Source organism: Melanerpes formicivorus, unplaced genomic scaffold (assembly GCF_026170545.1).
Source record: "Melanerpes formicivorus ecotype bairdi unplaced genomic scaffold, bMelFor1.0.p_v2 SCAF_21, whole genome shotgun sequence".
Taxonomy (NCBI): Eukaryota; Metazoa; Chordata; class Aves; order Piciformes; family Picidae; genus Melanerpes; species Melanerpes formicivorus.
The window spans coordinates 8,220,229-8,241,893 of NW_027142373.1; the positions used below are offsets into that span (position 1 = coordinate 8,220,229).

Sequence of the window (21,665 nt, forward strand, 5' to 3'; positions counted from 1 at the left end):
AAACCTCTTTCCAGAGCACATTTGAAAGCAGACTTACTTAGACTTTTTGTTGGGGTTTGTGACTTTCCCCACCTCCCACCCCCTAGATAAAAGGGCACAGTCAAACTGGAGAAGCAAAACTGCTTCTATTTTTCATTGTATGTTAAGTTTTTCAGACTTTTTTTTTTTAAGTATATCAAACTATCTACAAGTATCAGGAAGGCTCAGATAAAATACACAGGAATCCAATCCCTTAGCATTAGGAGCATTCTATGTACCAAGAATACAGGTAATCCAGCACTACCACAGAGCACACATCCACCCTAGCCAAATAAATACATTCAACAGAAGCTGGGGGAATTACGAAACTGCAGACTAGAGAGTCATGCATACACAGATATCCCTTCAGTGCTGCAGCATCTGCTCTTGAGATTAGCTGCATCTCTATGAAACCTTCTGACCACAAGAGAGTCTCCTGTTGATACCAATTTTTCACCAAAAATATAGCTGACAATGGGACAGTTTTCAAAGGAAGAGAATCAACTGAAATAAGCGGTGTTTCCTGTTTGAACAATGTGCTCATCATCCGGGAGAAATAACGCACAAAATGTTTTCCCAAACCTAAAAAGGGTCTTTCTGGATACTGGTAGCATTGTACCTGACCTCTCTGGGAAGATAAAAAGCCCACTGATTTTGTCACCAAACTCCAAGGAATCATAACCTTGGCAAAACCCTCTCAAATCCAGTTTAGCCCCTCTGATAAGACTTCAATGCTCCCTCCTCTTGTCTTACACTTTATTGTTTCTCCTTTTATTCTGAAGGTAATTTATGAAAACAGAGTAAATAAAGCTTGGTTCTACAGAAACTGATTTTTTGGGGGGGGGTTGTGGGTGTGTTGTTTTGGTCAGTTGGTTCCCCCCCCCCCCAGTATTTCTACCCTTCACATTTATTCTGAGATTAGAAAAAAAAAAATCCAGTTGAAGATTTGGATCACCTGCAACTGACCCACCAGTATTAGACTGCTTAATCAGGCCTTGTCTCTCATCAGCATTATGGCTTTCTGTTTAAATGTTACTTTCACTGTTGCCACAATTATAAAAGGAAAGAGGGACTACTGGATTGCCTCAGTCTGTTCACTGTGACTTGGTAAGGCAAGCAGGCAGACCAGAAATAACGTCTTTCTGGCTGGAATCCTCCCAAAATAAGCACTAGTTCATTGCAAGTGTAACCGCATGGTTCTTCCTATATCCTTTCCCTGGCTTCTTTTTCTTACTCTGTATTACTCAAATATTTCCAACTTTATTTTAAATATACCTGGTTTTATGACAAAAATAGGATCACACAATGCACAGTGAACAACAACAAGAAAATATAAAAGGAAGTTAACAGCGCCTGTGAAACACCAAGAGTCCTACCTCCGATGTGATTTTAGAGACCACCTCTGGCTTTAGGCAGACAGAAGTTTAGGCCCAGAGCCACTGAGCAGATACAGCTCTGATTATTCAGTGGTCAGCAAGCCATGGAGAGAGCTTAAGAGCAGAACACTTTTAATCTCCCCACCGGCATATGAAGAACGCCGAGGAAGTTTCATGTTCCTATAGATGACACACCTTATTAGCTAGAAAGTTTATAGCATGCTGTCATCAGGAGAAATTTTAATAACGTCCTTTCACAAGCAAACCAGAAATTCAAGTAAACTAGGATTCTCTTGTTTGTTTAGTGTTTATCCCCACCCAATTAAATAAAAACCCCATAAATAATAGTCTGAAGCCTACAAAACCACAAATACAGCACAACACAAAAGATGTGAAATCATACTGAAACCACACTGAAATGTACGTTTTTTGGCCCTAATGTATGATGTAGAGTCAGAAATGTTTCGTTTCAGAGTGCTGCAATTCCAAATGTAGAAATTCACACAAATACATCATGAGATCATAAACGTTTAAACTACTTCTGCCTATTTTGCTAGAAGTTTTCCTTACATGCAAATTTAGCTCTGTGAGCCATTCTAAACAACTGCAGCTTTATAGCAAAACAGCAACATGGAGCTTTGAACTTCAGCAAATTATGCTTCAAGAACTGCAACATTAGTGGAATAAAACAAAACATCAGATTTCACTTGCTGGCTTATATTTTCCACTTTTAAAATGTGTTGAAATAGTAGGCAATATACAACAATCAAATCTTTATAAAACTCGGTGTTTCAAAGACTAACTGAGAGCTAAACAGATTTTGAGTCTAGGAGTATTCATTATATGCCTCTCTGCTTTCTTCGTGAGTGGCATCAGAGCAGCACAATGCCAATTATGCCTCAAAGGAAAATGTGAGGCACTGACTTCCTACATACTAGAAATGCATGTGGCACAGCTCTGGTCCTACTACAAAAAAAAACTTCAGGTAGGTAAGAGAATTCTCTAAGAAACTCTACCATAAGCTTGGAAATTAAAACAGAAAAAGAAAAATTGACAAAAATTACTTCTGCATTAAAAACCAAACCAACACCACAAACCAACCACTTTAAAACATAAATACTAGATTTTTAAAGGGAATTACAACCACAGCATCAAGTAGAAACTGAAGAAATGTGCATTTCACATCGCTGTTAGAATGACTGTCAACAAAAAGAATGATCATTAAAAACCTCTTCTTGTAAACAGTTCCTAGTTTTGCCTACAGTCTCAATTTCTGGTGTTACCTACTTCCCCCAAGACGTTTCACTGCCCAAGGCTGAGGATGGGAACCAGAGGGAAGATCATCCTAGTTCCAGGCCAAACAGTGCAGGCCACAATAAATATCTAAAAATACGATCTGAAGTTGCTATTAACTGGTGAGCTTTCATTCTTTTCCCATACAAATAATTTGCTCTAGTAATCATCAACAAGTGGCTGACAAACATCAGCCAGGTAATCTGCCCAGACATATCTCCAAAGTCAGGGACTGAAATCATTTCAAAACAAAGGCACATTTCAAAGGTGTTATTTGAAAAGCATTAAGAGTAATAACTATTCAAATGGGATAGAAGAAAATAATGATGAGAATATTGTACAAGAATCTTAGAATGTTTTGGGGCACAGCATGACTTACAGCAATTATATTCAAATACTTTTGCCCCCTTCTGGGGCAAAATAATAACCTAGTTCAAACATGCTAATACAGACAGTAAAATCTGTTGATAACTTCAGTTCAAGTGATCAAAGAAAGAATAAAGGCCTTTCTTGAACGTTTAGCTTGAAGCCACAGAGTTAGATACATAACTCAGATGACAAAGATAGGAATTAATATTGCCAGTCACACAGTTCTAAGATGTTTCTCTTATGTGGTAAGCTAAGCTTCACTAGCTCCATGTCTATTAGTGTTCAATTCCATGAGATCATTCATATTTCCCTAGAAAGACATGGAAACATTGTTGATTGTTGACAAAAAGTGGACATCCTCTGAAAGCCAATAGCGGAGTTTTGACTGATCAGAAGTAGAGTCAAAACAGCAGAACAACTTGGTCACCGGCACCATTCTTTGTGTTAGAGCAGAAAGAAGAATTATCTCATAAGCAGAGGGGCTGATAACTGACCAGAGCAACACTTAATCTTCCATACATCCAGGGAATGGAATTTTGAAGCGCAAGAGGAAAATAAAAAATAGGCAAGCAGTGAAATTTATCCATTTTATAAGTTTTCTGTAAGAGACTTCATTTTGTTTAGTGCTAAAGCTGAGCCAAAAAGAAACAAACAACAAAACAGAACAAGAAGGATTTGTAACATTTATAGAACAGCAGTTTTATGCCACAATAATTAATCCTATGAAATGCAGCTACAGCTAAGCAACATTTATTTGATACTGAATTTTAAATAAAACTTAGAAGAAAAGAGGTTTGCTCCACACCAAAGAAGACAAAACTAAAGCTTCAGCTGTCCAGAGATATAAAACCAATTACATTTTTTTAAAAGGCACCTTTAGAAAAAAATATCAATAAACCCAAATTTTACTGAGTCAATCCTGGTGCTCCTAATTAATCTGACTTGGTCTCAGGTACACTAAGAAAAAAAAGTGTGCTACCGGCAGGTAACTGGGTTCAGTTTATCTAATACTCAGGATGAACATATGAGTTAACAAACATGATGAAACACCATGACTGCAATCAAGATCTATCACTTCTAGAAGCATACACAAACAGAGTCACATTCCTTTTCTGGGGTCCAGCACTGAGTATTCCACCCTAGACTTGGATTGTTAATATTCAAGAACCAAGAAAAGCAGCATTTACATGAGATCTCCCCTGCCCTCCCCATCCCCCAGCTTTCCTTTGTTCACAGCCAATTTCATCTGTTCTGACTAATGAGGGCAACTTCCAGGAAGTAGCTAGACTGAAAATAGTTTCCTGGGGTCAAGGCAGCAACTGGACAGCACATCTGCCCTCCATACCAGATCAGGGAATGGGTAAAGGGAGAAGAGGGCGGGAGGGGAAACAAAACTTCCAAAGCTGACTGCCTCTTATCCCAGCTCAGTCACCAATATTAAAGGACTCTTTCAATAGCTTTTGGATCTAATTCTAATCAAGGAAATTTACCTCCACCCCATCATATGCAATGAAAGAAACCTGATGGTACCTTCCTTCAGCTACAGACAACATAGAATGTTCCATGTTTGCAGAAGAAACTTGAAGACAGTTATGTAGATTGTGAGCACACAAACTTACTGACAAGAAAGAACGGCTATTAACTACCGAGTGAAGACTACTGAATAACATCTTCTCTTGAGAATTCAAAGGACTTCTCTCCTCAGGTCTTTTCAGAAATGTTTCTGAATGCAGACATTACAAGGGCTGCCTCTGTAGGTACAATTTTCTAATATACTACTCCTCTTCAAAATATTTTATGATATAACAGAAGAACAGTAGGCCACAAACACACTTGTTATTCCATCTAAAGTCAAAGGACTTACAACTGAACACTGCTAAATTGCATTAGAAGAACATGATAATAATAATAATACTATTATTAACAATAACAGCAATAATAATACTCAAAAGCCACCTTTCTACCTTAAAAATAGGTAGATTACTTATATTCATAAAAATTCTCCACAAAACTCCATTGGCATAGCAAGGGGAAAGATAGTGACCTGCATACCTAGACAGGAGAAAGTGTCTGTAAGTCATTCCATGAAAATAAAGGCCATACTTGTAAGATTATTTTTAATACATGGCTTTTTATTTTGAAACAACTTTTTACCTGCTGCCTGAACAGGTCTTATAGTGACAATTTCCTTAATAATGGTCATTCAAAAGCCCATACTTTTGAGAAGTATAAAATTCATTATGCTTCTAGAGTTAAGACAGTTGCAGATTGAACAGGATTGAACAGTTGCAGGTGAACAAGAGAGTTATCATGTTCAGCTGAATTTCAGAGCTTTGAATAGAAATGTTATTATAAATCAGTAAGATTTATATTGGGATAGATAAGATATATAATAAGACATATTGGGAGGCAAAACTCCCTTTGTTTTTACATTCAGTAACAGGAATGCCTTTTAACAACTAGTATGCAAAGGTATTATTAGTTCACTGAACAACTCAGCAATATCACTAGATGACTGGTAAAGACACTAATAAATTTGCTGTTTATAAAGTCTAACTAAAATGCCACTAAAAGCAAGTACTAATATTCATCAGTGGCTGATCAGTCAACTTTCTTCTTTCACCACTCAGTTTCACAGTTCCTAACCAAATGAATAGTCCTGATAATCAATGTCTTCCTGAGGTGACTCCACATACAGGATCTGTACATTTGACTGTTGGTTATAGGCAAGCTTTGGCAGGTTCTTGTGGCAAGCAAGTTTGGAGTTAGTTCAGTCCCGCCTTCAGAAAGGAGACTCATGAAGGACAAAGATTTAAATAAAAAATGGAGACAGGGGAAGAACAAAAACAAACAAACAAAAAAAAAAGGCAAGAATATTAAAGCTACAAAGGCATTCAATATAAACTGTCAGCTTCTAATAAAAGAGTAAAATTATTTTCAAGCTTTGCTACCCCCTGTGTAGAGTCAATTCTGCTGCTCGTGAGTCACTTCTACGAAAGTGAAATATATTCAAAGCTCGGTATATTACCTGAGCCATTTTTGACCCCACATTGCAGGTTGCTACTCAGAGGAACAGACACTCCAGTTTAAAGTAAAACTTGGTTGTTGGAGGGCACAAAAGCAACAGGAGCTCTCTTCGATAGCTTAGATGCCGAGGTAATGCTGAATGAAAGCAGTGGACGCAAACAAATGAATCGTAGCTTCAGGCTGGAGTAATATCAGGTGCATCTCTACACCCCGAGGGCTCAACTCCTACACTTCTTAAGTCCCTCCCCCTGAAACAACCTCCTGCAGTTTCACTTAGAGATCAGGCAGAGAACAGGTACTTCTCTCGCAGCAGTGACAGCTACAGCTTACCAACAGTGATCACCTTGAAGGTTTCAGACATCTATGTATCTGGTAAGTACATTTCTTTAAAGCTTTTCTTTTTTCAAATAAAGAGTGTTCGTGTTAACACCTGAAAAGTAACTTGGAGTTCATTTCTCAGCTGTCTCCAAAGCTTAGGTTACTCCTAGCAGGTGCATTTACTGCACCAGTTTAAGCTTTCAGCAGAAAGTTTCAACAGAAGAGGGAAATATTTTAGTTTGAGAGAGAAACTAATTCTTCCAAGTCTTTACAATAATTACCTCTTCTTGGTGAAAAGTGCTTTAAGCACCTTTTTTCCATAAAGGAATTTAGTGTATTATACCGAGGTATGACAAGAAGCTGTATTGCTTAAAACTGCTATGTTTAGTCTACCAACTGCTCTTCATACCTAGCGTCAGGTTAAGTTTGTAAGCTTGCATGAAAAGAAGCTACTCCACTTTTCATTTATTATTTTTCCAGCTTCTGGGAATTTAGCACAGAGAACTGGATTGCTTTGGGTTCTCCTCTCTCTAGTTAAACTGTGATAAGACATTGACTTATTAACTTAATATTGACAAAATATTTTTATTTCCTACCCATGCTGCCTAACCAACTTCTTTACTCTCTGTTTCCGTGCTTCCTCTCACACGCACACACACAGGCACTCACACTCGCAGAGCCCTCTTGGGTCCCTGCCTTCAGCACACACTTCCCTTCCAGCCCTCACCAGCCCACTCCTCTCACCCATGTTTCCTCCTAATTAACAAACAGTTGTGTTAAATTTTATCTTTCAGTTTAAAGGAACTGGAAGTTTAGAAGGGAGTGGTAGTTAATCACTGGAAAATCTCAGCTAGAATAAAACTCACAAATCTCGTTCTTGCAACACTCTAGGTAGGTGACAATGGCATGTCCTTGAGTTATGCAATAATGCCACATCACAATATTTTAATTATAGCATGTCCTTCAAAATGTTCCACCCCAGTGAGTACTCCTGGTCAGAGAGATCAACATCACCAAAAGGATACTGTAATAATAATGCAGTGTGCATGACAAACTGTTACGTAGTTTGCTACAGCAGTGTCCTAAAAAGAAATGTAATTACCATCCCTGCTTGTAATAAAAGACATTTTGAAATGTCCTCTTTGATCAACTGGGCAGCTTGAACAATTTAGACTACTTAAAAACTTTAAAAACAACCTGCACATCTCTATGTACATATCTATGTGTGTTTGTATGCGTGTATATGAATACATATGTGCATGTCTGTATCTATTTCTACCCACGTACCTTTCTGTTTATATATTTATACAGGCACACAAAGTTAAACCATATTCTTGTATTCTGAACTCGCCAATATGTTAAAGGCAAGGAGGCAGCAACAATATACTTTTAAAAATAGAAGGAAGAAAACTTGCAGCTCACAGTCTCAGGTTGGAAAGGGCTGCAGATTAGAAAGCCGTGAGGAGAGACACTGTTGACAAGAAAAACAACTAAGACAACTTCAAGTTTAACCAACATTATCTGAATAACCTGTTTTCCATCAAAATATAAATAAATAATACTACTACTTTTCCAAGGTAGAAGGAAAAAGAAAGGACATAATAATAGATAACTATCTGCATTTATAAAATGCAAACCAAAAAGTTCCATAAAAATGATCACCCTGTTACTGACAAATTTCCCCCCATATTTAAAGGGTATCACCAGTTACAGCACTCAAGTGAAAGGAAAAAGCAGCTACATACTTTCAGTTCTTTTTCTAAGACAAGTTTTAAGTTTTGGTAGCACAAAACACACATTGCACCACTGCAACAAACTACCACTATTTAGAGAAAGACAGTTTTGATTGGTTGCACCTATTTGAAACCATTAATATATTTTCCAGCTCTACGGGTGGGATCAAATAGTTTTAACTTTTTTAATTATGAAATATGTACCTCTGCCAGGTACTCCTGTGCTTTACTTAGAGATTGGAGGAGAAATTATTCTTCTTGTCTGGGTTTAGAAGTATTTTATTACTAGCATATTAAAACCATGAGAAAAAAAAAGGATTAAACAGTAAAAGAGCGAAACGGAACATTCATCTGGCTGACACTAGCCTAAGCTTACTGAAGGGTAAACACCCTTTCAAATAAGCTACTTGTTCTACACCTCTCCAGTCAGAGCAGCAGGTTCTGGGATCACTGCTGTCTGCAGGCTGAGCATGCCACCAAAACACATTAAAAAGAACAAGCTGCTGTAATTCTCTCCTGCTGTACACAGGGCACAGAGGCTCCAGTGCTCTATGTTTCTAACATTAAAACTGCAACCATGCATTTTGTCTTATTAAGAAATGGTAGTTAATACTCTGTTGAACAGGAATAACTTGAATCAAAGTTAAATACCAAGTACAAAGTTGGGGTGTGGGGGGGAACAGGACACACAGGAATTTTCATCATTAAGCAAAGGAAAGCTAGCAGAACAAGAAAAGCTCATTAACATCTCTTTATTATAAGTGCTGCACCTGAATGCAAATTCAGACTGTTATCATAAATGGTTCAGCTAAGAATGCAGTGAAGTTTTGACAACAATATCTTTTTTTCAAGAATAATTAGTACAAATACTTCCAAGAAGATAGAGAACAACAGGTACAAACTGACTCGATCAAGTCCATTGCAAACTGTCCACGTTAGTTATACACCATTAGTCCAAAAGAAATGCAGTGAGCTCACAGAAGACTGAAATAAAGGTTCCCTGGCTGGACCTCCCCTCCTACACATCATTTTTATTTTTTTTAATTAGTGTAAAAGCATTACTATTTCAAAGGATTTCTGGCTATCATTATTTAAAATATTTTTTAATACTTTTTATAAAAGAATATTTAACTACCATCTTAACCAGACTTCAGTGACAAGACTTTAATGTGCTGTTGTATAATTCAATGCCTTCCCCCCCACCTCCCCTTGTTACAGTATCCAACTCAACCAAAAAGCTTTGCTAAAACATGAAAAACAACAAGCTGCTTCTCTACACATCCCTTTTTCTTTAGGCTATTGCACATTTAATCATTTGTTAATTTTAAGAAAAAGCCTGGTTGTTTTTTCTACCTGCAGAGCAGCTTTAGATTTCACAGTCTGCCTTCACAATCACTATTTCCACAAAATTAGTATTTCTATGAGACATCAGAAATAACATTTAATACAATTTGCTAGAATTACAATACCTGATGGAACAAGCAGCAATTCTGTAGCTCTGCCTTCAGTTTTCAGAATGTGTTGCATCTCATTTTCTATTAAGTAATCTCTGATTTAAGAAATGCAAAACATCTCTACTTTAGCTAAAAATCACACAGCAGGTAATTGCCAGCAATTCTTCTCATAAACTTCGTCTTTTAATACTAATTCAACCTTCTCTGTAAAAAGTTTGGGCTTTTTTTAATTAAAAAAAAAAATATAAAATAGATTCAAGCTATCTAGTCACTCTTACAATTAGTATTCCTGTAGTTTCGGGTAACACAATAGATACAGTACGTGGTTTTGCAACAGTCATCATTTTGATAATGATGCCTATAGTTCATGATGAAATCATCAGTTTTTAGATCTCTGCCATAACACATCCTATAAAATCATGAGAACTTGACTCTGAGAGTTTCTCACGCCTTCAGAATCAGTGAACATAATGGAACAAGCTGATACAAGCCCTCCTGACTTATCTACTGAGCAAATCATTAGGCTGTGTAAAGTATCCACAACCTTAGTTTTTCTTGAGAAAGGCAGATAGATCGTTCCCCTGCAAATCAATTACTGTCAGGCACTTTTTTAACCTGAAATAACAGACTTGTGTGTCTGTGTTAACTTACATGCAATGTGGAAGGTACTACACTGCAGAAAAATGTGAAATGTGTCTATCAAGCAGAAGGTTCTATTAGTCAGATGCTGCAGCACTCATTTCTCTTAATTGAATTAGGAAGAGGAAGAAAATTGGTGTGGTTTTATCCTTCGAGAGATTGGCCACTTTTGAGGTATCCATTGAGATTAGGCTGTTAGGAAATGCTATGCCAGTTAAAAGAGGGGGTTGGTCAGTCTCTGAAAGAGCCAAGTCAGCTCCTCAAGTGCAACCAATCCACTCCACCCGCATTTCACCAAAGCAGGAAATTCCCTCCTCTCCCTCCAACCGGCCCGACAGGCTTGCCCCATATCCAGCTGCTGCCAGGACCTGCCTCTTCTCATTCTACCCACCTCCACTTCTCTCAACAGCTCCACCTAGATTTCTACTTTCATCTTCTGAATGAATATTCCTTCAGTTTTCAAAGAAACTCCTTCAAGCCAGTAGCAGTGGCCAGTGACTAGCACTGTGAAAACCAGGCTGCTTCTCTGACTATGTTTAGGTAGGGAAGAACATCCAAGTTTAATGCGTGTCTGTCTTAAGCATGCAGCACTTTTGTTTGGCTTTAAAACCTCCACAAAATGCCACATGTAATATGAGGGGAACACAGTTAAAAGAATTTATTGCTTTGTATATATTTAGTTCCACTCTTCCACTACAGCTAATTTTACATTTTGTGTTACAGCTCCAGTGCTACCAGTTGCAAAAAAGTTGTTTTCCGGCACCTTCTCTGCCCTGAGACACCACAGGAGTTGGCTTCCTCTCTTCACCTGGGAAGGATTCTAGAAACCTGAAAAACTGGAAACATCAAGAGACTAAAACTGAGGAAAGCTAACCACAAGAAAGTTTTTGTAAAGAACCATTACACTTAATTGTTTGAAGAAGAAAAAAAAAGTATGAGTCTCCTCAAAGAACGCAAGCCAAAGAAGCCTCATTACATCCCAAGACCACCAGGAAAGCCATTCAAGTACAAGTGCTTTCAGTGCCCCTTCACTTGCAATGAGAAATCCCATCTTTTTAACCACATGAAGTATGGCCTCTGCAAAAACTCCATTACTTTAGTATCAGAGCAGGATCGCGTTGTCAAGTGTCCAAAGACCAGCTCCTTGGAGCCCAAACAGATCCATCAGCTTGAATCTACAGTCAAACCAACTTCTTCAAAATCTGTCACAAATGGACTGTCAAGTCTTGATTCAAAGCCTCAATACCCTTTTTCGAAAGAAGATGCCAAGGAAAATGTTGAATTACAAAACCAGACAACAAACACAGCAATTCAAGGACAAAAACCTGCAATCCAAAAGGAATTAACCCCTGCCAGCACTACAACAGAAAGCACTATCAGCATGCAGCCCCTTTTGGACAGCATTGGAAGGCCCTCAGCTTTTGTTCCTGTAGGAGAGCACAGAGATAGCAAAGGCCCAGAAACTAATGAAGTATCTGAAATGATATCACTCCCTAACAAAAGTTCACCTTTTCACACTAAGTCTGCATTTCATGCACCAAGTCACCCATGGAAAGCTGGCTCTCCTTTCCTCCCAGAATTTTCACATAAAGTTGCTCCTCCGAAAGGCTTTGGTTCCATTTCACCTTACATGCAACCGATGATTCCCGAGTACTCACCTCATTTTTATGAGCACAGGTTGGCTATCTATACACCTTACTTGCTTCCAGGTAACTCAGAGTGTGAAAGCTCTGCTCTCTCTGTCTATGGCACACAAGAGCAAAGACACTTTCTTCCCCACCCTGGGCCACTTCCAAAACCTATAAATCCATCAGCGTACGAACACTATCGACTGTTCCAACAGTATCACTCTGCTCCCCCAATAACATATGGATTTTGTAGGCCAACAGATCCTTCATTTTACAGATTTTCACATGTAACTGGTATCAATAGAGATCAAAACTCTCATCTAATGGAAGAAACTACCTTGCTGTATCCAGCTTCTTTAAGCCCATCTCAACAATACCCTCTAAGTTCACACAAAAAGCAAGCTGATTACGAAAAAGAAATTACATTACTGCATGCTAAAAGTCACTCCAAAGATGACCAAAATGAACGAGAGAATGCTAAAATGAGCCCTCTTGCAGGAAGCGCAGCAACAGGCTCCCCTGGCAGACCTAGCCCCACCAACTTCACCCAGACAAGCCAGGCATGTGAAGGCTTATTTGACCTCTCTAACAAGTCATCTTCCACATCGCTTGGCAAGTACGATCAATCAGAAGAAAACTTCACAGCTTTCAGACCTGTGAGAAAAAGCACTGATCAACCAACTCCACTTCAAAGTGTGCAGGCGCAGCAAGAGAGAGGAGATTCACCTACCAGGTAAAGTAATAAAATCACTTTGCAAATTCTTGTCTGGATTATTAGGGACACACAGACAGATGGACACATTCCATGCAATGCCCCTAAAACATATTTAAATTACCAGCACTGAGATAATCTGTTCTACATTAACTGTGCAGAACAGAGTACAACCCATAGTTGCTATGGGGAGCAGACTACTACTTCTCCTCAGGTACTGCCAATACTACTACTAAGCACCTCTGTGCATTTTGTACATATTTTTGTACATGTAATACATGGCTGTATCACAGCCATGTGTATGGTAAAAGGGACTTAGGGAAGGTAAGGAACAGCAAAATTGTCAGACTTCTAGCCAGATTTTTTTATCTTCTTCCTGCCCACTTCCCCCGCTGCAAATTAAAAGAGCAACTGATAATAAATTCTCTTCTGTCTTCATTTCTTTCAGCATTAACGTCACTGATGAAGATTCCCATACACAGAACGAATGCCAGAACAATGAAGGCTCGCTGTCGAACACGGAAGACGACACAGGGATAGCTCCACTTAATCTTTCAAAAAAGGCTGACATAAACCCAGGACCTGTTCATGAGCATGCATACAAACCCACAGCCAAAACAGAAAGTCAGAACTTTCTAGAATTGCAAGATGTGCCGCTGAACCTCTCAGTAAAGGATTCCTGTAACACAGCAAGCCTGAAAACATCATTCCACAGTCCACCTCATGATACTGGTGCTGCTACTTCTCCAAAAACTGAAAGTGAAACCTCTGGAGCAGACGCATGTAACCCCAAGAACCCTACTAACAGTGCCTGCAACAAATCCTCTTTCACAGCTCACAGTAATGAAGCTCAAGATTTAAGGATAATGGACAGCTGTGATGAGCAGAAACAAACAGCAGCTGTAGCACTCTGTCAGCTGGCTGCCTACAGCCCCACCACAGTCAGAATGGACAACGAAGGGCAGAGTCCTCAGGACAGTAACGCTTCATGTACAGAAGCTACTCTTAATTCTTCTGATACTCAGGATACCCCGTGCAATCAAAAAGTAAAAGGACAAAAAAGGACAAATCAAAAAGAGTCAGCAAAATCCCAGCAAGGCACTAAAAGAGTAAGGCCAAATGACTGTAGCAGAGTCTTCACTTTAAGGAAGAGAACAAGAGTCTCTTAATACTTCACTTTCCAGTGGGTTTGCGGTCACAGAAGCCAGTTACCAGCAGCACAAAACTTCTGCAAACCACCTCTTATGGGGTTTGGTGCCTGACAAGACACATTCAGTCTCTCCCATGTAAATAATGTTCATAATTTTATATTAATATTTTGACATAACTGAACTTTCTCTTGTATAAGCTCAGATTTTGATGAGTGAATTTTTGCATTTGTTACTAAAGCCCAAGTATCTTAGATAAATCCTCAAGGTTTTTTTGCAGTTGTATTGATGTAAAATAACTTTTACAACTTCTTTTCTTAAAAGATGCTTAAGCTCTAGAAACAACATTGGTCAAAAACATACTGTCATAGTTTTTTTTCAGGTTTAATTTCATTTAATAGGAGGGATTTATGTCTTTTTTGTTTTTTTTCTTTGAAACACTTTTTATTTCACTGTGCTGTAGTTCAAATAAGCTTAAGATTAAATCTATTTAGAATCTGCTGTAAAAACTGTTTTGTGTACGAATGCACTTTGCCCCTATGCCATAATACAAACCAACAGGCCAAACGCTGTTACTCAGAGGCAGGCACCAGTTTAAACAAACTGATCCAACCCTTGTATAAGCAAGCCTCTCTTATGTTGGCCGAGAACAAGGTTTAAGTTAAACCAAAGAAAGCCTGCACCAATTTAACGAATGAAGTTTATGTTCACCTTCAATTGAACCACTACGAAAACAACACTGAAAATGTGATGATCTAAACAGTTTAGGTGTCTGATCCTCTGAGGTTAAACAGACACTGGGCAACCTTTGAACTCCAAGCCCAAAAGGTTATTTATATAATTTATTTCACCTGAGGCAGGTCTTATTTCAGCATTCACATGTCACCAATGATCAGTTTCAGTGTCCAGCGTGCACCCTAAATCTATTTTCTGTTTCTATAACTGTGTATACAAACTTGCAATTTTTTCAAATAAATCTCTGACCTGTACATAAATTATATGGAAATTCATTAATGAACACAACCACGCCCACAACACTCTCTGTAACACATTCTGAAGAAACATTAGGAAAGAAATTGTTAGCTACATTTTTCAATTTACAAGTACAATCAACTTTGAAAAAGGAACTTTCTTCAGTGAAAAGAAGTTGATGATAGAGATTCGTTCACACATAATTTAGCTCCACATAAACCACAGAATTCCCTCCACCTTAAAACTCTGTCCAGCTTATCCACACTTCTACCGAAGTTTAACTAAAATAAGGCTGTTCCAGTCTATAAACACCTCATGTAAATGTTCATAGCCTCAGTAAAACAAACACAGGCTAAGTATTACTCACTTTAAACTATGGGTATACAATTCTCATGGATTCATTAAGAGAAGAGACTCCTCACCTGCCTAAACTTTGCACTAGCAAGGAAGCAGAGCTGCATCCAGTGCAATGCAGAGTTCCCAGCACAAAGTAGGCTTTCAGCTTTGTCTTCTCTCAACCAAATAACCTGAGCTCTTTCAGTCTTTCCATGTCAGTTATTTTCCATTCCTCTCAACTCCTGCTGCACTAGGCTGGACGAGTACCCTGTGTCACAGTTTTACTAGCAAGTAAGATAGAAGGATTACCACACTGTTTATGAATTTTTCACCATCTTATTCCACTAAGATAAATAAAATTGCTGGTTGATGTGGGTGACTCACATGTCTCTTAAGTCCTTTCCTGCATAACTACTGACTAGAAGGGACTCTCATCTCTCATTGTGTAGTTACTTATCCCTAACTACTGTGCACTTGTCCTAAATTCTTAAATCACTTAGTTATGGACAATTTACACATAAGTCTGCCTTTCAACATACAACAGTTGCTCTTAACATCATCTTAGCTTTTCTTCCACCCTCCAGAATTCATTCCTTTGTCTTTCTCCAAATCCTTATAATCAGCTTTGAATTTCTACTTTAATAGTAGATTGGATAACTTACAGAAAGCAAAACTGACTAGGGCAGACCTGCAAATTAAAACTAGACTATACTATAACTTGTGTAATATTTTTCCATATCAATTTAAATTGAAAACAAGGTCATGAAATCAAAAGTGGGAAAAATGGAGAAGGCACAGTGTAGAATGCATCATGGCTATCCTGCAACCTAGAACTGCTCAGCAGTAATGAAGGTTTGACTCTGATCAAGATGTGATTTGTCATTACCAGTTACATTCTCCACCATCTTTACCTAATTTTATGACCAAGTCTTTCCAAATTTTATCCCTAAGAATTCAGACTGTCCTCTTTTACTCCACAATATCATACCTTTCTGCAATGTCTTTTGCAGTCCTATACAGTATCAGTCTTGCATGAAACTTCCAGCTTAGATGAAAAAAAATAAATTCTATTACATGAGGCTATCCTAATTCCTTGATAGAGGAGCACAGTTTAGGTTTTGTCAGATCTAAAATGGAGGCTTACCATTGAGTGGCTTCTCATTCTTAAAGTTAGGGAGTTTTAACTGTTTCATCTTTATCACAAAAGCATAAAAATAATTGACAAAGAAAAAACAATTGAAGTGGGCTGCATAAAAAACTCTCATATGCAAAGGAGAGACTATATGGGACATGATTTTTTTTTTGTGGAGACAGCCTTGAATGAAATTACAGTTTCTTCTAGAACAGTTCAACATATGTTCAGAACAGCAAGATCACTTACTAGTGTGAAACATCAGGTTTGAAACACTTATGAAAATTAGTGTTCAACTTCTCTGTTCAACACAGGAGTACCAGATGAGACCAAAAGAACCACCTAGCCCAAGATACCACTGTAAAAGTGCCCAGAAGTGGATGTACACTACTGCATTATGCTTTTGTCACTGCAGTTCAATAAAAGACACTGACCAAAATCACCAGAGAGACAACTACTACTTGCACATTAATACCTCTCTGTATGTACGTTGACACACGGAAAATACACACGGAAACAATTTCTTTGCCCTGTTATTTTTCCTTCCACCCTGGTATTTCAAAAACATATTAAAAACATAAACAGTTCATGTATAAATTACATTAAATTGGCCTCTGAAACTTAATCAGAAACAAACAGTGTAAGCTACTAGCTTTCAAGTGCAAGTTAGTCATCAATTATTTAATATAGCCTATTTAAATAATGACACTAACACAACACAGAGACATACAGAATTATTTTTATATAACTGTACAAAGAAATATGGGAGGGAGGAAGAAAGAAGAAAACCCCATGAAATTAATTTCATTTCAGAAAGAAAAATTTATTAAGTCTAAAAAAGACACACCCAAGACAATGCTTTTGACAGAGATATCCCCATAGGCGTGTATTTTACTCTAGGATTCAATACTGGTCATTATTCAGCACACTCACATCAGCAAATTCCAGTCTGTGGCCACACATTCATTCTCTGACATTCAGCAACTAGAACTCACCATCTGAAATTCGGGAAGGCAGTAACAATCCTCTTCTGCCTAATTCAGCCAGAGCCAGGCATCCACCATGCCATGCATTGTCTGTTTCCTGGAAACTAATTTTAGAACAAAGACAAGGACTGTTGAGACCAGCCTAAGATCAGTTCCTTTTTGGATTTCATTTTTCATGGTGAATTTCTAATATTTTAAAAGACTCATAACCCACAGCAGCATGTGTTATTAAACCTGCTGGACTTCTAAAATGTAAGAATGACAAGTTGAAGATGTTTTCTTTCCCATTTTGCACATCATAAATGCTGCTGTAAGCATGATCAAATAAGCAAAAACCCCATTCATCAATAGAAAAGTGACCTCAATACAGAATATAGTACCTGAATCTCATCTAGAGAAGGAAAACAATTCTCCAGTACACTGGCAAAAGATGCAGATTTCTAGACCATACTTTAAACAGCTAATGAAATTAGTGCCAAACACTGCCCTCAACTAGCAAAAGAGCTTCAAGTGGTAGTTTCCAATAAACACATTACATGATCTTAGGCAGTAAGCAAGCAGTGGTGTTTATCCATCTTCAAAAAACAAACCAAATCACAGCAACTTATAGTGAACACTGTAAAAAATACTCAAAATCATGAAGTCACAGAATGGCTTAGGGTGGAAGGGGCCTCAGAGATCATCTACTCCAACCTCCCTGCCATGGGCAGGGACACCTCCCAACCAGACTTGGTTGCTGAAGACTACATCTAATCTGGCCCTGAACACTTACTCTCCCTCAGCTTAACACCATTCCTCCTTGTCTTATCACTAGGCAGACTGGCAGATAAAGAAGTGGAAAAGGGAAAGGCTGCACGCTGCATGACTAAACATAGAAAAAGTTCTTTTTACATTATATGAAGAATCTAAGAATAAAACACTAAACAAATTTGCCACATGAAAACTTCATGTCTCCCAGTATCCAGTCTCTGACATGGACCTACAGCATATGCTTGGCCAAAGACAAAGCATAAAGAATCATTCCCCTTTTAGCCTCCTCCAAGCTTTAGCAATTGACAGCACAGACATCCCAAGCCACAGGCTGCAGTCAGAATGTCATAGTTAATAACCTCTGATGGACTCTCTTCCATTAATTTGTATAATCCCTTTTTGAACTCCCTTTACACTTTTGGCTTCCATAACATCCCGTGGCAATGACTTCCACAGTTTAATTATAATTGCATGAAAAAGCACTTCCTGATGCTTCCCAGCTCTCGCGTTATGAGAAAGAGTGAAGAGTAAACAATTCCTCCCTTTCCCTCTTTCTTTCATATTTATGATTTCATGTATCTGCATTAGATCCCTCCACCTTTTCTTTCCACTTGGAAGACTCTCCATCACTTCAATCATTTCTCAGCGATTCAGTTTTGTTCTACCTTCCTTTCCCAATCATATCTAACATTCCATTTGCCATCTTTCTCCTGACAGCTGCTGAGCACACCACTGACACTGTCAGAACTATCAGTGACTTGCAGCTCTCTTTCCTGAGCAGTAATAACAATTCTACAGCTCATGGCAGTTTGCCCTAAATGTCTTAGCTTGCATTCACTAGAAATTCTATTTCATATGATGTTTACTATCAAGTTACTTAATTTAGGCTTATATAATATTTCTTTTCTGTCACCTTTAAGTTTCACCGTTCAGCTAGCTTTAAATCATCACTTGATTTCTTCACTTCATTATTCACCTTTGTTTCCAGGCTCCTTTTTGAATGTATTAAATAGCACAGGGTTTGTCTAGACCCTTGAAGGAACTCCAGTGATGATTTCACATTACATGGTGAAAAAAGATCACTTGTTCCCTCCCTTTCTCTTGCATTTTAATCTATGTACAAGAAATCCTTTTTTCTTATCCCAAGAGATAACAAACTGATAAGCAACTGACTTATTTTTATTTTGGCCACTAAATATTTAGTGCAAAGAATACAGAAGATTCCCTTTGTCCTTGTCTACAGTTGTTCCCAGCTCCCTCTGAAGAAAGCAGGTCACTCAGTTATTAGTTGGATTAGTCATGCCTAGGACTTGAAAAACAAGGAAAGAAAACACATTGAGTATAGGCCTTTGAAGCTCCAAGGATAATTGAGATCAGCGGCACCTCTTAAAGTAATCACAGTAGCACAGTAAAGTGTTGGCTAAGTGGATCCTTTCCTTGTAAGTTTTTAAGACTTTATACATTTATTTATTTTTCAAATGTGTTACTCTTTGAGCTGGTACTGTTAACTTGAACTCACAAACAATATTAGACTTCTCTTAAAACTGAGTACATCTGAGTGATAAACTGAACATTAGCAACATTCTTCTGCTAATAAAGACATTCTTTCTGTTACTAGATCACTCTAAACACTGGGTTAGAACTTACAGTTCAAGTACTCAATGTACACCTGATGAGCCATTTGGTTAAAAAAAAAGAATGTGATACTTGTTTAATAATTTAGGGCTTTACAGAGTCTACATGGATGCAGACAAGACATCTAGCAATAAAGTGCATCCAAAAAGCATCCTAGTAGCTACATGTGATCAAACTGAAGTTTCAGCTAGGCCCAAAGCCTCTCTCTGACACGGCCAACAGCACATGCCTTAGCTATAATGTAAGAACAAGCATATTTTAGGTATAAGAACAAGCATATTGTGACACTCCCCAAAACACTTCCAGACTCTGGCAGATCACAGGCCTCTTATTTGTTCAGGTATATACTTTTAGCATCCACAACATCCTGTAGAAAGAAGTTTCAAGAGTTCAGCTATGTGCTGCGTGAATAACCACCACCTCTTCTTGATGGCAAACTTGGCACCTGTTCCTTTAGTTTCCTTCTCATAAGATAAAATCTTCAGGGCAGTAATTGCCATACTATTCACTTCACAAACCTCCATTACACCCCACTTATTCCTCACTTTCCCTAAATGTTTTAGCCTTCCCTCACACAGAGATTGTTTCCTATCTTCAGTGATCCTCAAAACCCTTTTGAGCATCATTTCCAGGTATACTGTTTTTGAGGATTCTCACAGCACTCAAGACATGAGCACACCAGAAATTTTTAAAGCAGCAAATTAATGAGCAACTTTTAGTTTCCAAAAGTGTAACTTCAGCCCTTCCGTAAGATTTTAGAATGGAGTCAAGATAAAGAATTAGGAATAACTTCTTTACTGAACACCTTCAGGACACCTGTGCCTTAGAAGATTCTGTAACCTGGAAAAAGTGCAACAGAATTCACAGATTTTCTAACTGTTGTCCTCCTCTTTCCTGAACAGATCCATTTCAGATGCATGTAAAGCATGAAGTAAGATTTTTACCTAAAACAGTCCAACAGAGATCCAATCACATCATCTGCTAATTCTTTTGGAAGTCTTCCAGTTATTCTACCAATTCTACAGAAGTTGAAAGAAAAGAAAAAAAAAGACACACAGAGAGTGATTTGTTAGTGCTGAATATCATGAGCAAGTCTTACATAAAATTCAGTCACTGGAAACTTACAATATGAAACTTCCAATGCACTACCCTAACATCACTATCCTAAAGTAACAATCTCAAACTTGAACCCAAAGCTACACAGTAGCTAACTTAACACAGAAATACAGGCTTCTTTTATAGTGGAAGAGACAACATTTGAAGAAATGCTGCTTTACACCCTCTCAATCAAGTCTTATCCAAAATGCTTACTTCCAAACATGGTTGACATTTTCCTGAAGATTATCACAGACTGATAGAGAATGGGTTGGGTTGCGTTGGAAGGGTCCCTAAAGATCACCTGGTTCCAAACTCCCTCCCATGGGCAGGGACACTTTCACTAGACCAAGTTGCTCAAGGCCCCATCCAGCCTGTCTTTGAACACTTCTAGGTAGGGGACATCCACAACCTCCCTGGGCATCCTGTTCCATTGTCTCACCAGCCTCATTATGAAGAGTTTCTTCCTCATGCCCAGTCTAAATCTACCCTCTTCCAGCTTCAAGCCATCATCCTATCACTAGGACTATCCCAATCGGAAAGATACAAACACAGCTTGGTATCATGAGCTGTGTTAAAGCCATCTGAACTAACTGTGAGTGTTGACAATATACACACAGATCACGGAACACATCAGACTGCATTTCTTCAGTTTTGTAGAGTAATCATAAGAAACCTACCCCTTTGCTGCAGACCACCTGACAATGGTGTCCTTGTCTTTCAGTCCAACCAGCAATTGCTCTGCAGATAATTTCAAACAGAACAGATTATTCTTAACAGCAGAAAGATTTCTTAAAATGTTTAAAGTACATTTTCTTAGCATATCTGTCATATCTGTATTTGGATTTCTTCTGTTTGTCATGCAAGAATGACTTGAAATTAAAGAAAAGAGAAAAAAAAAAAAAAAAGAAGAAAAAAGGTCAAAATTGTTTCCTAAAAACCAATTTTGTTTGAAATATTAAGTACTGGGGAAGATTGAAAACTGAGGTCATGGCGATTTTTTCAGTGGTTCATTTGATTATTCAGTTATAGAAGTCTTCTGAT

General features: G+C 38.1%; 2 protein-coding genes across 5 annotated transcripts in view; one reads left to right on the forward strand and one right to left on the reverse strand.

Moving 5' to 3' along the window:
* TBCD (tubulin folding cofactor D) overlaps positions 1-21,665 on the reverse strand; it is a 118,558-nt gene that overhangs the window by 74,635 nt on the left and 22,258 nt on the right. For all 4 annotated transcript variants that reach the window (XM_068151384.1, XM_068151387.1, XM_068151386.1 and 1 more), the window contains 3 exons: positions 21,302-21,362; positions 20,471-20,545; positions 17,151-17,245 (listed from right to left, as the gene is read on the reverse strand). In XM_068151384.1, coding sequence (XP_068007485.1) covers positions 17,151-17,245; positions 20,471-20,545; positions 21,302-21,362 — 231 coding nt within the window. The remainder of the gene's footprint in view (positions 1-17,150; positions 17,246-20,470; positions 20,546-21,301; positions 21,363-21,665) is intronic.
* On the forward strand, positions 6,343-14,710 carry ZNF750 (zinc finger protein 750). Its single transcript, XM_068151388.1, has 3 exons — positions 6,343-6,455; positions 10,951-12,588; positions 13,016-14,710. The coding sequence occupies exons 2-3, from the start codon at positions 11,162-11,164 to the stop codon at positions 13,734-13,736; spliced, it is 2,148 nt and encodes a 715-aa protein (XP_068007489.1). The 5' UTR covers positions 6,343-6,455; positions 10,951-11,161; the 3' UTR covers positions 13,737-14,710.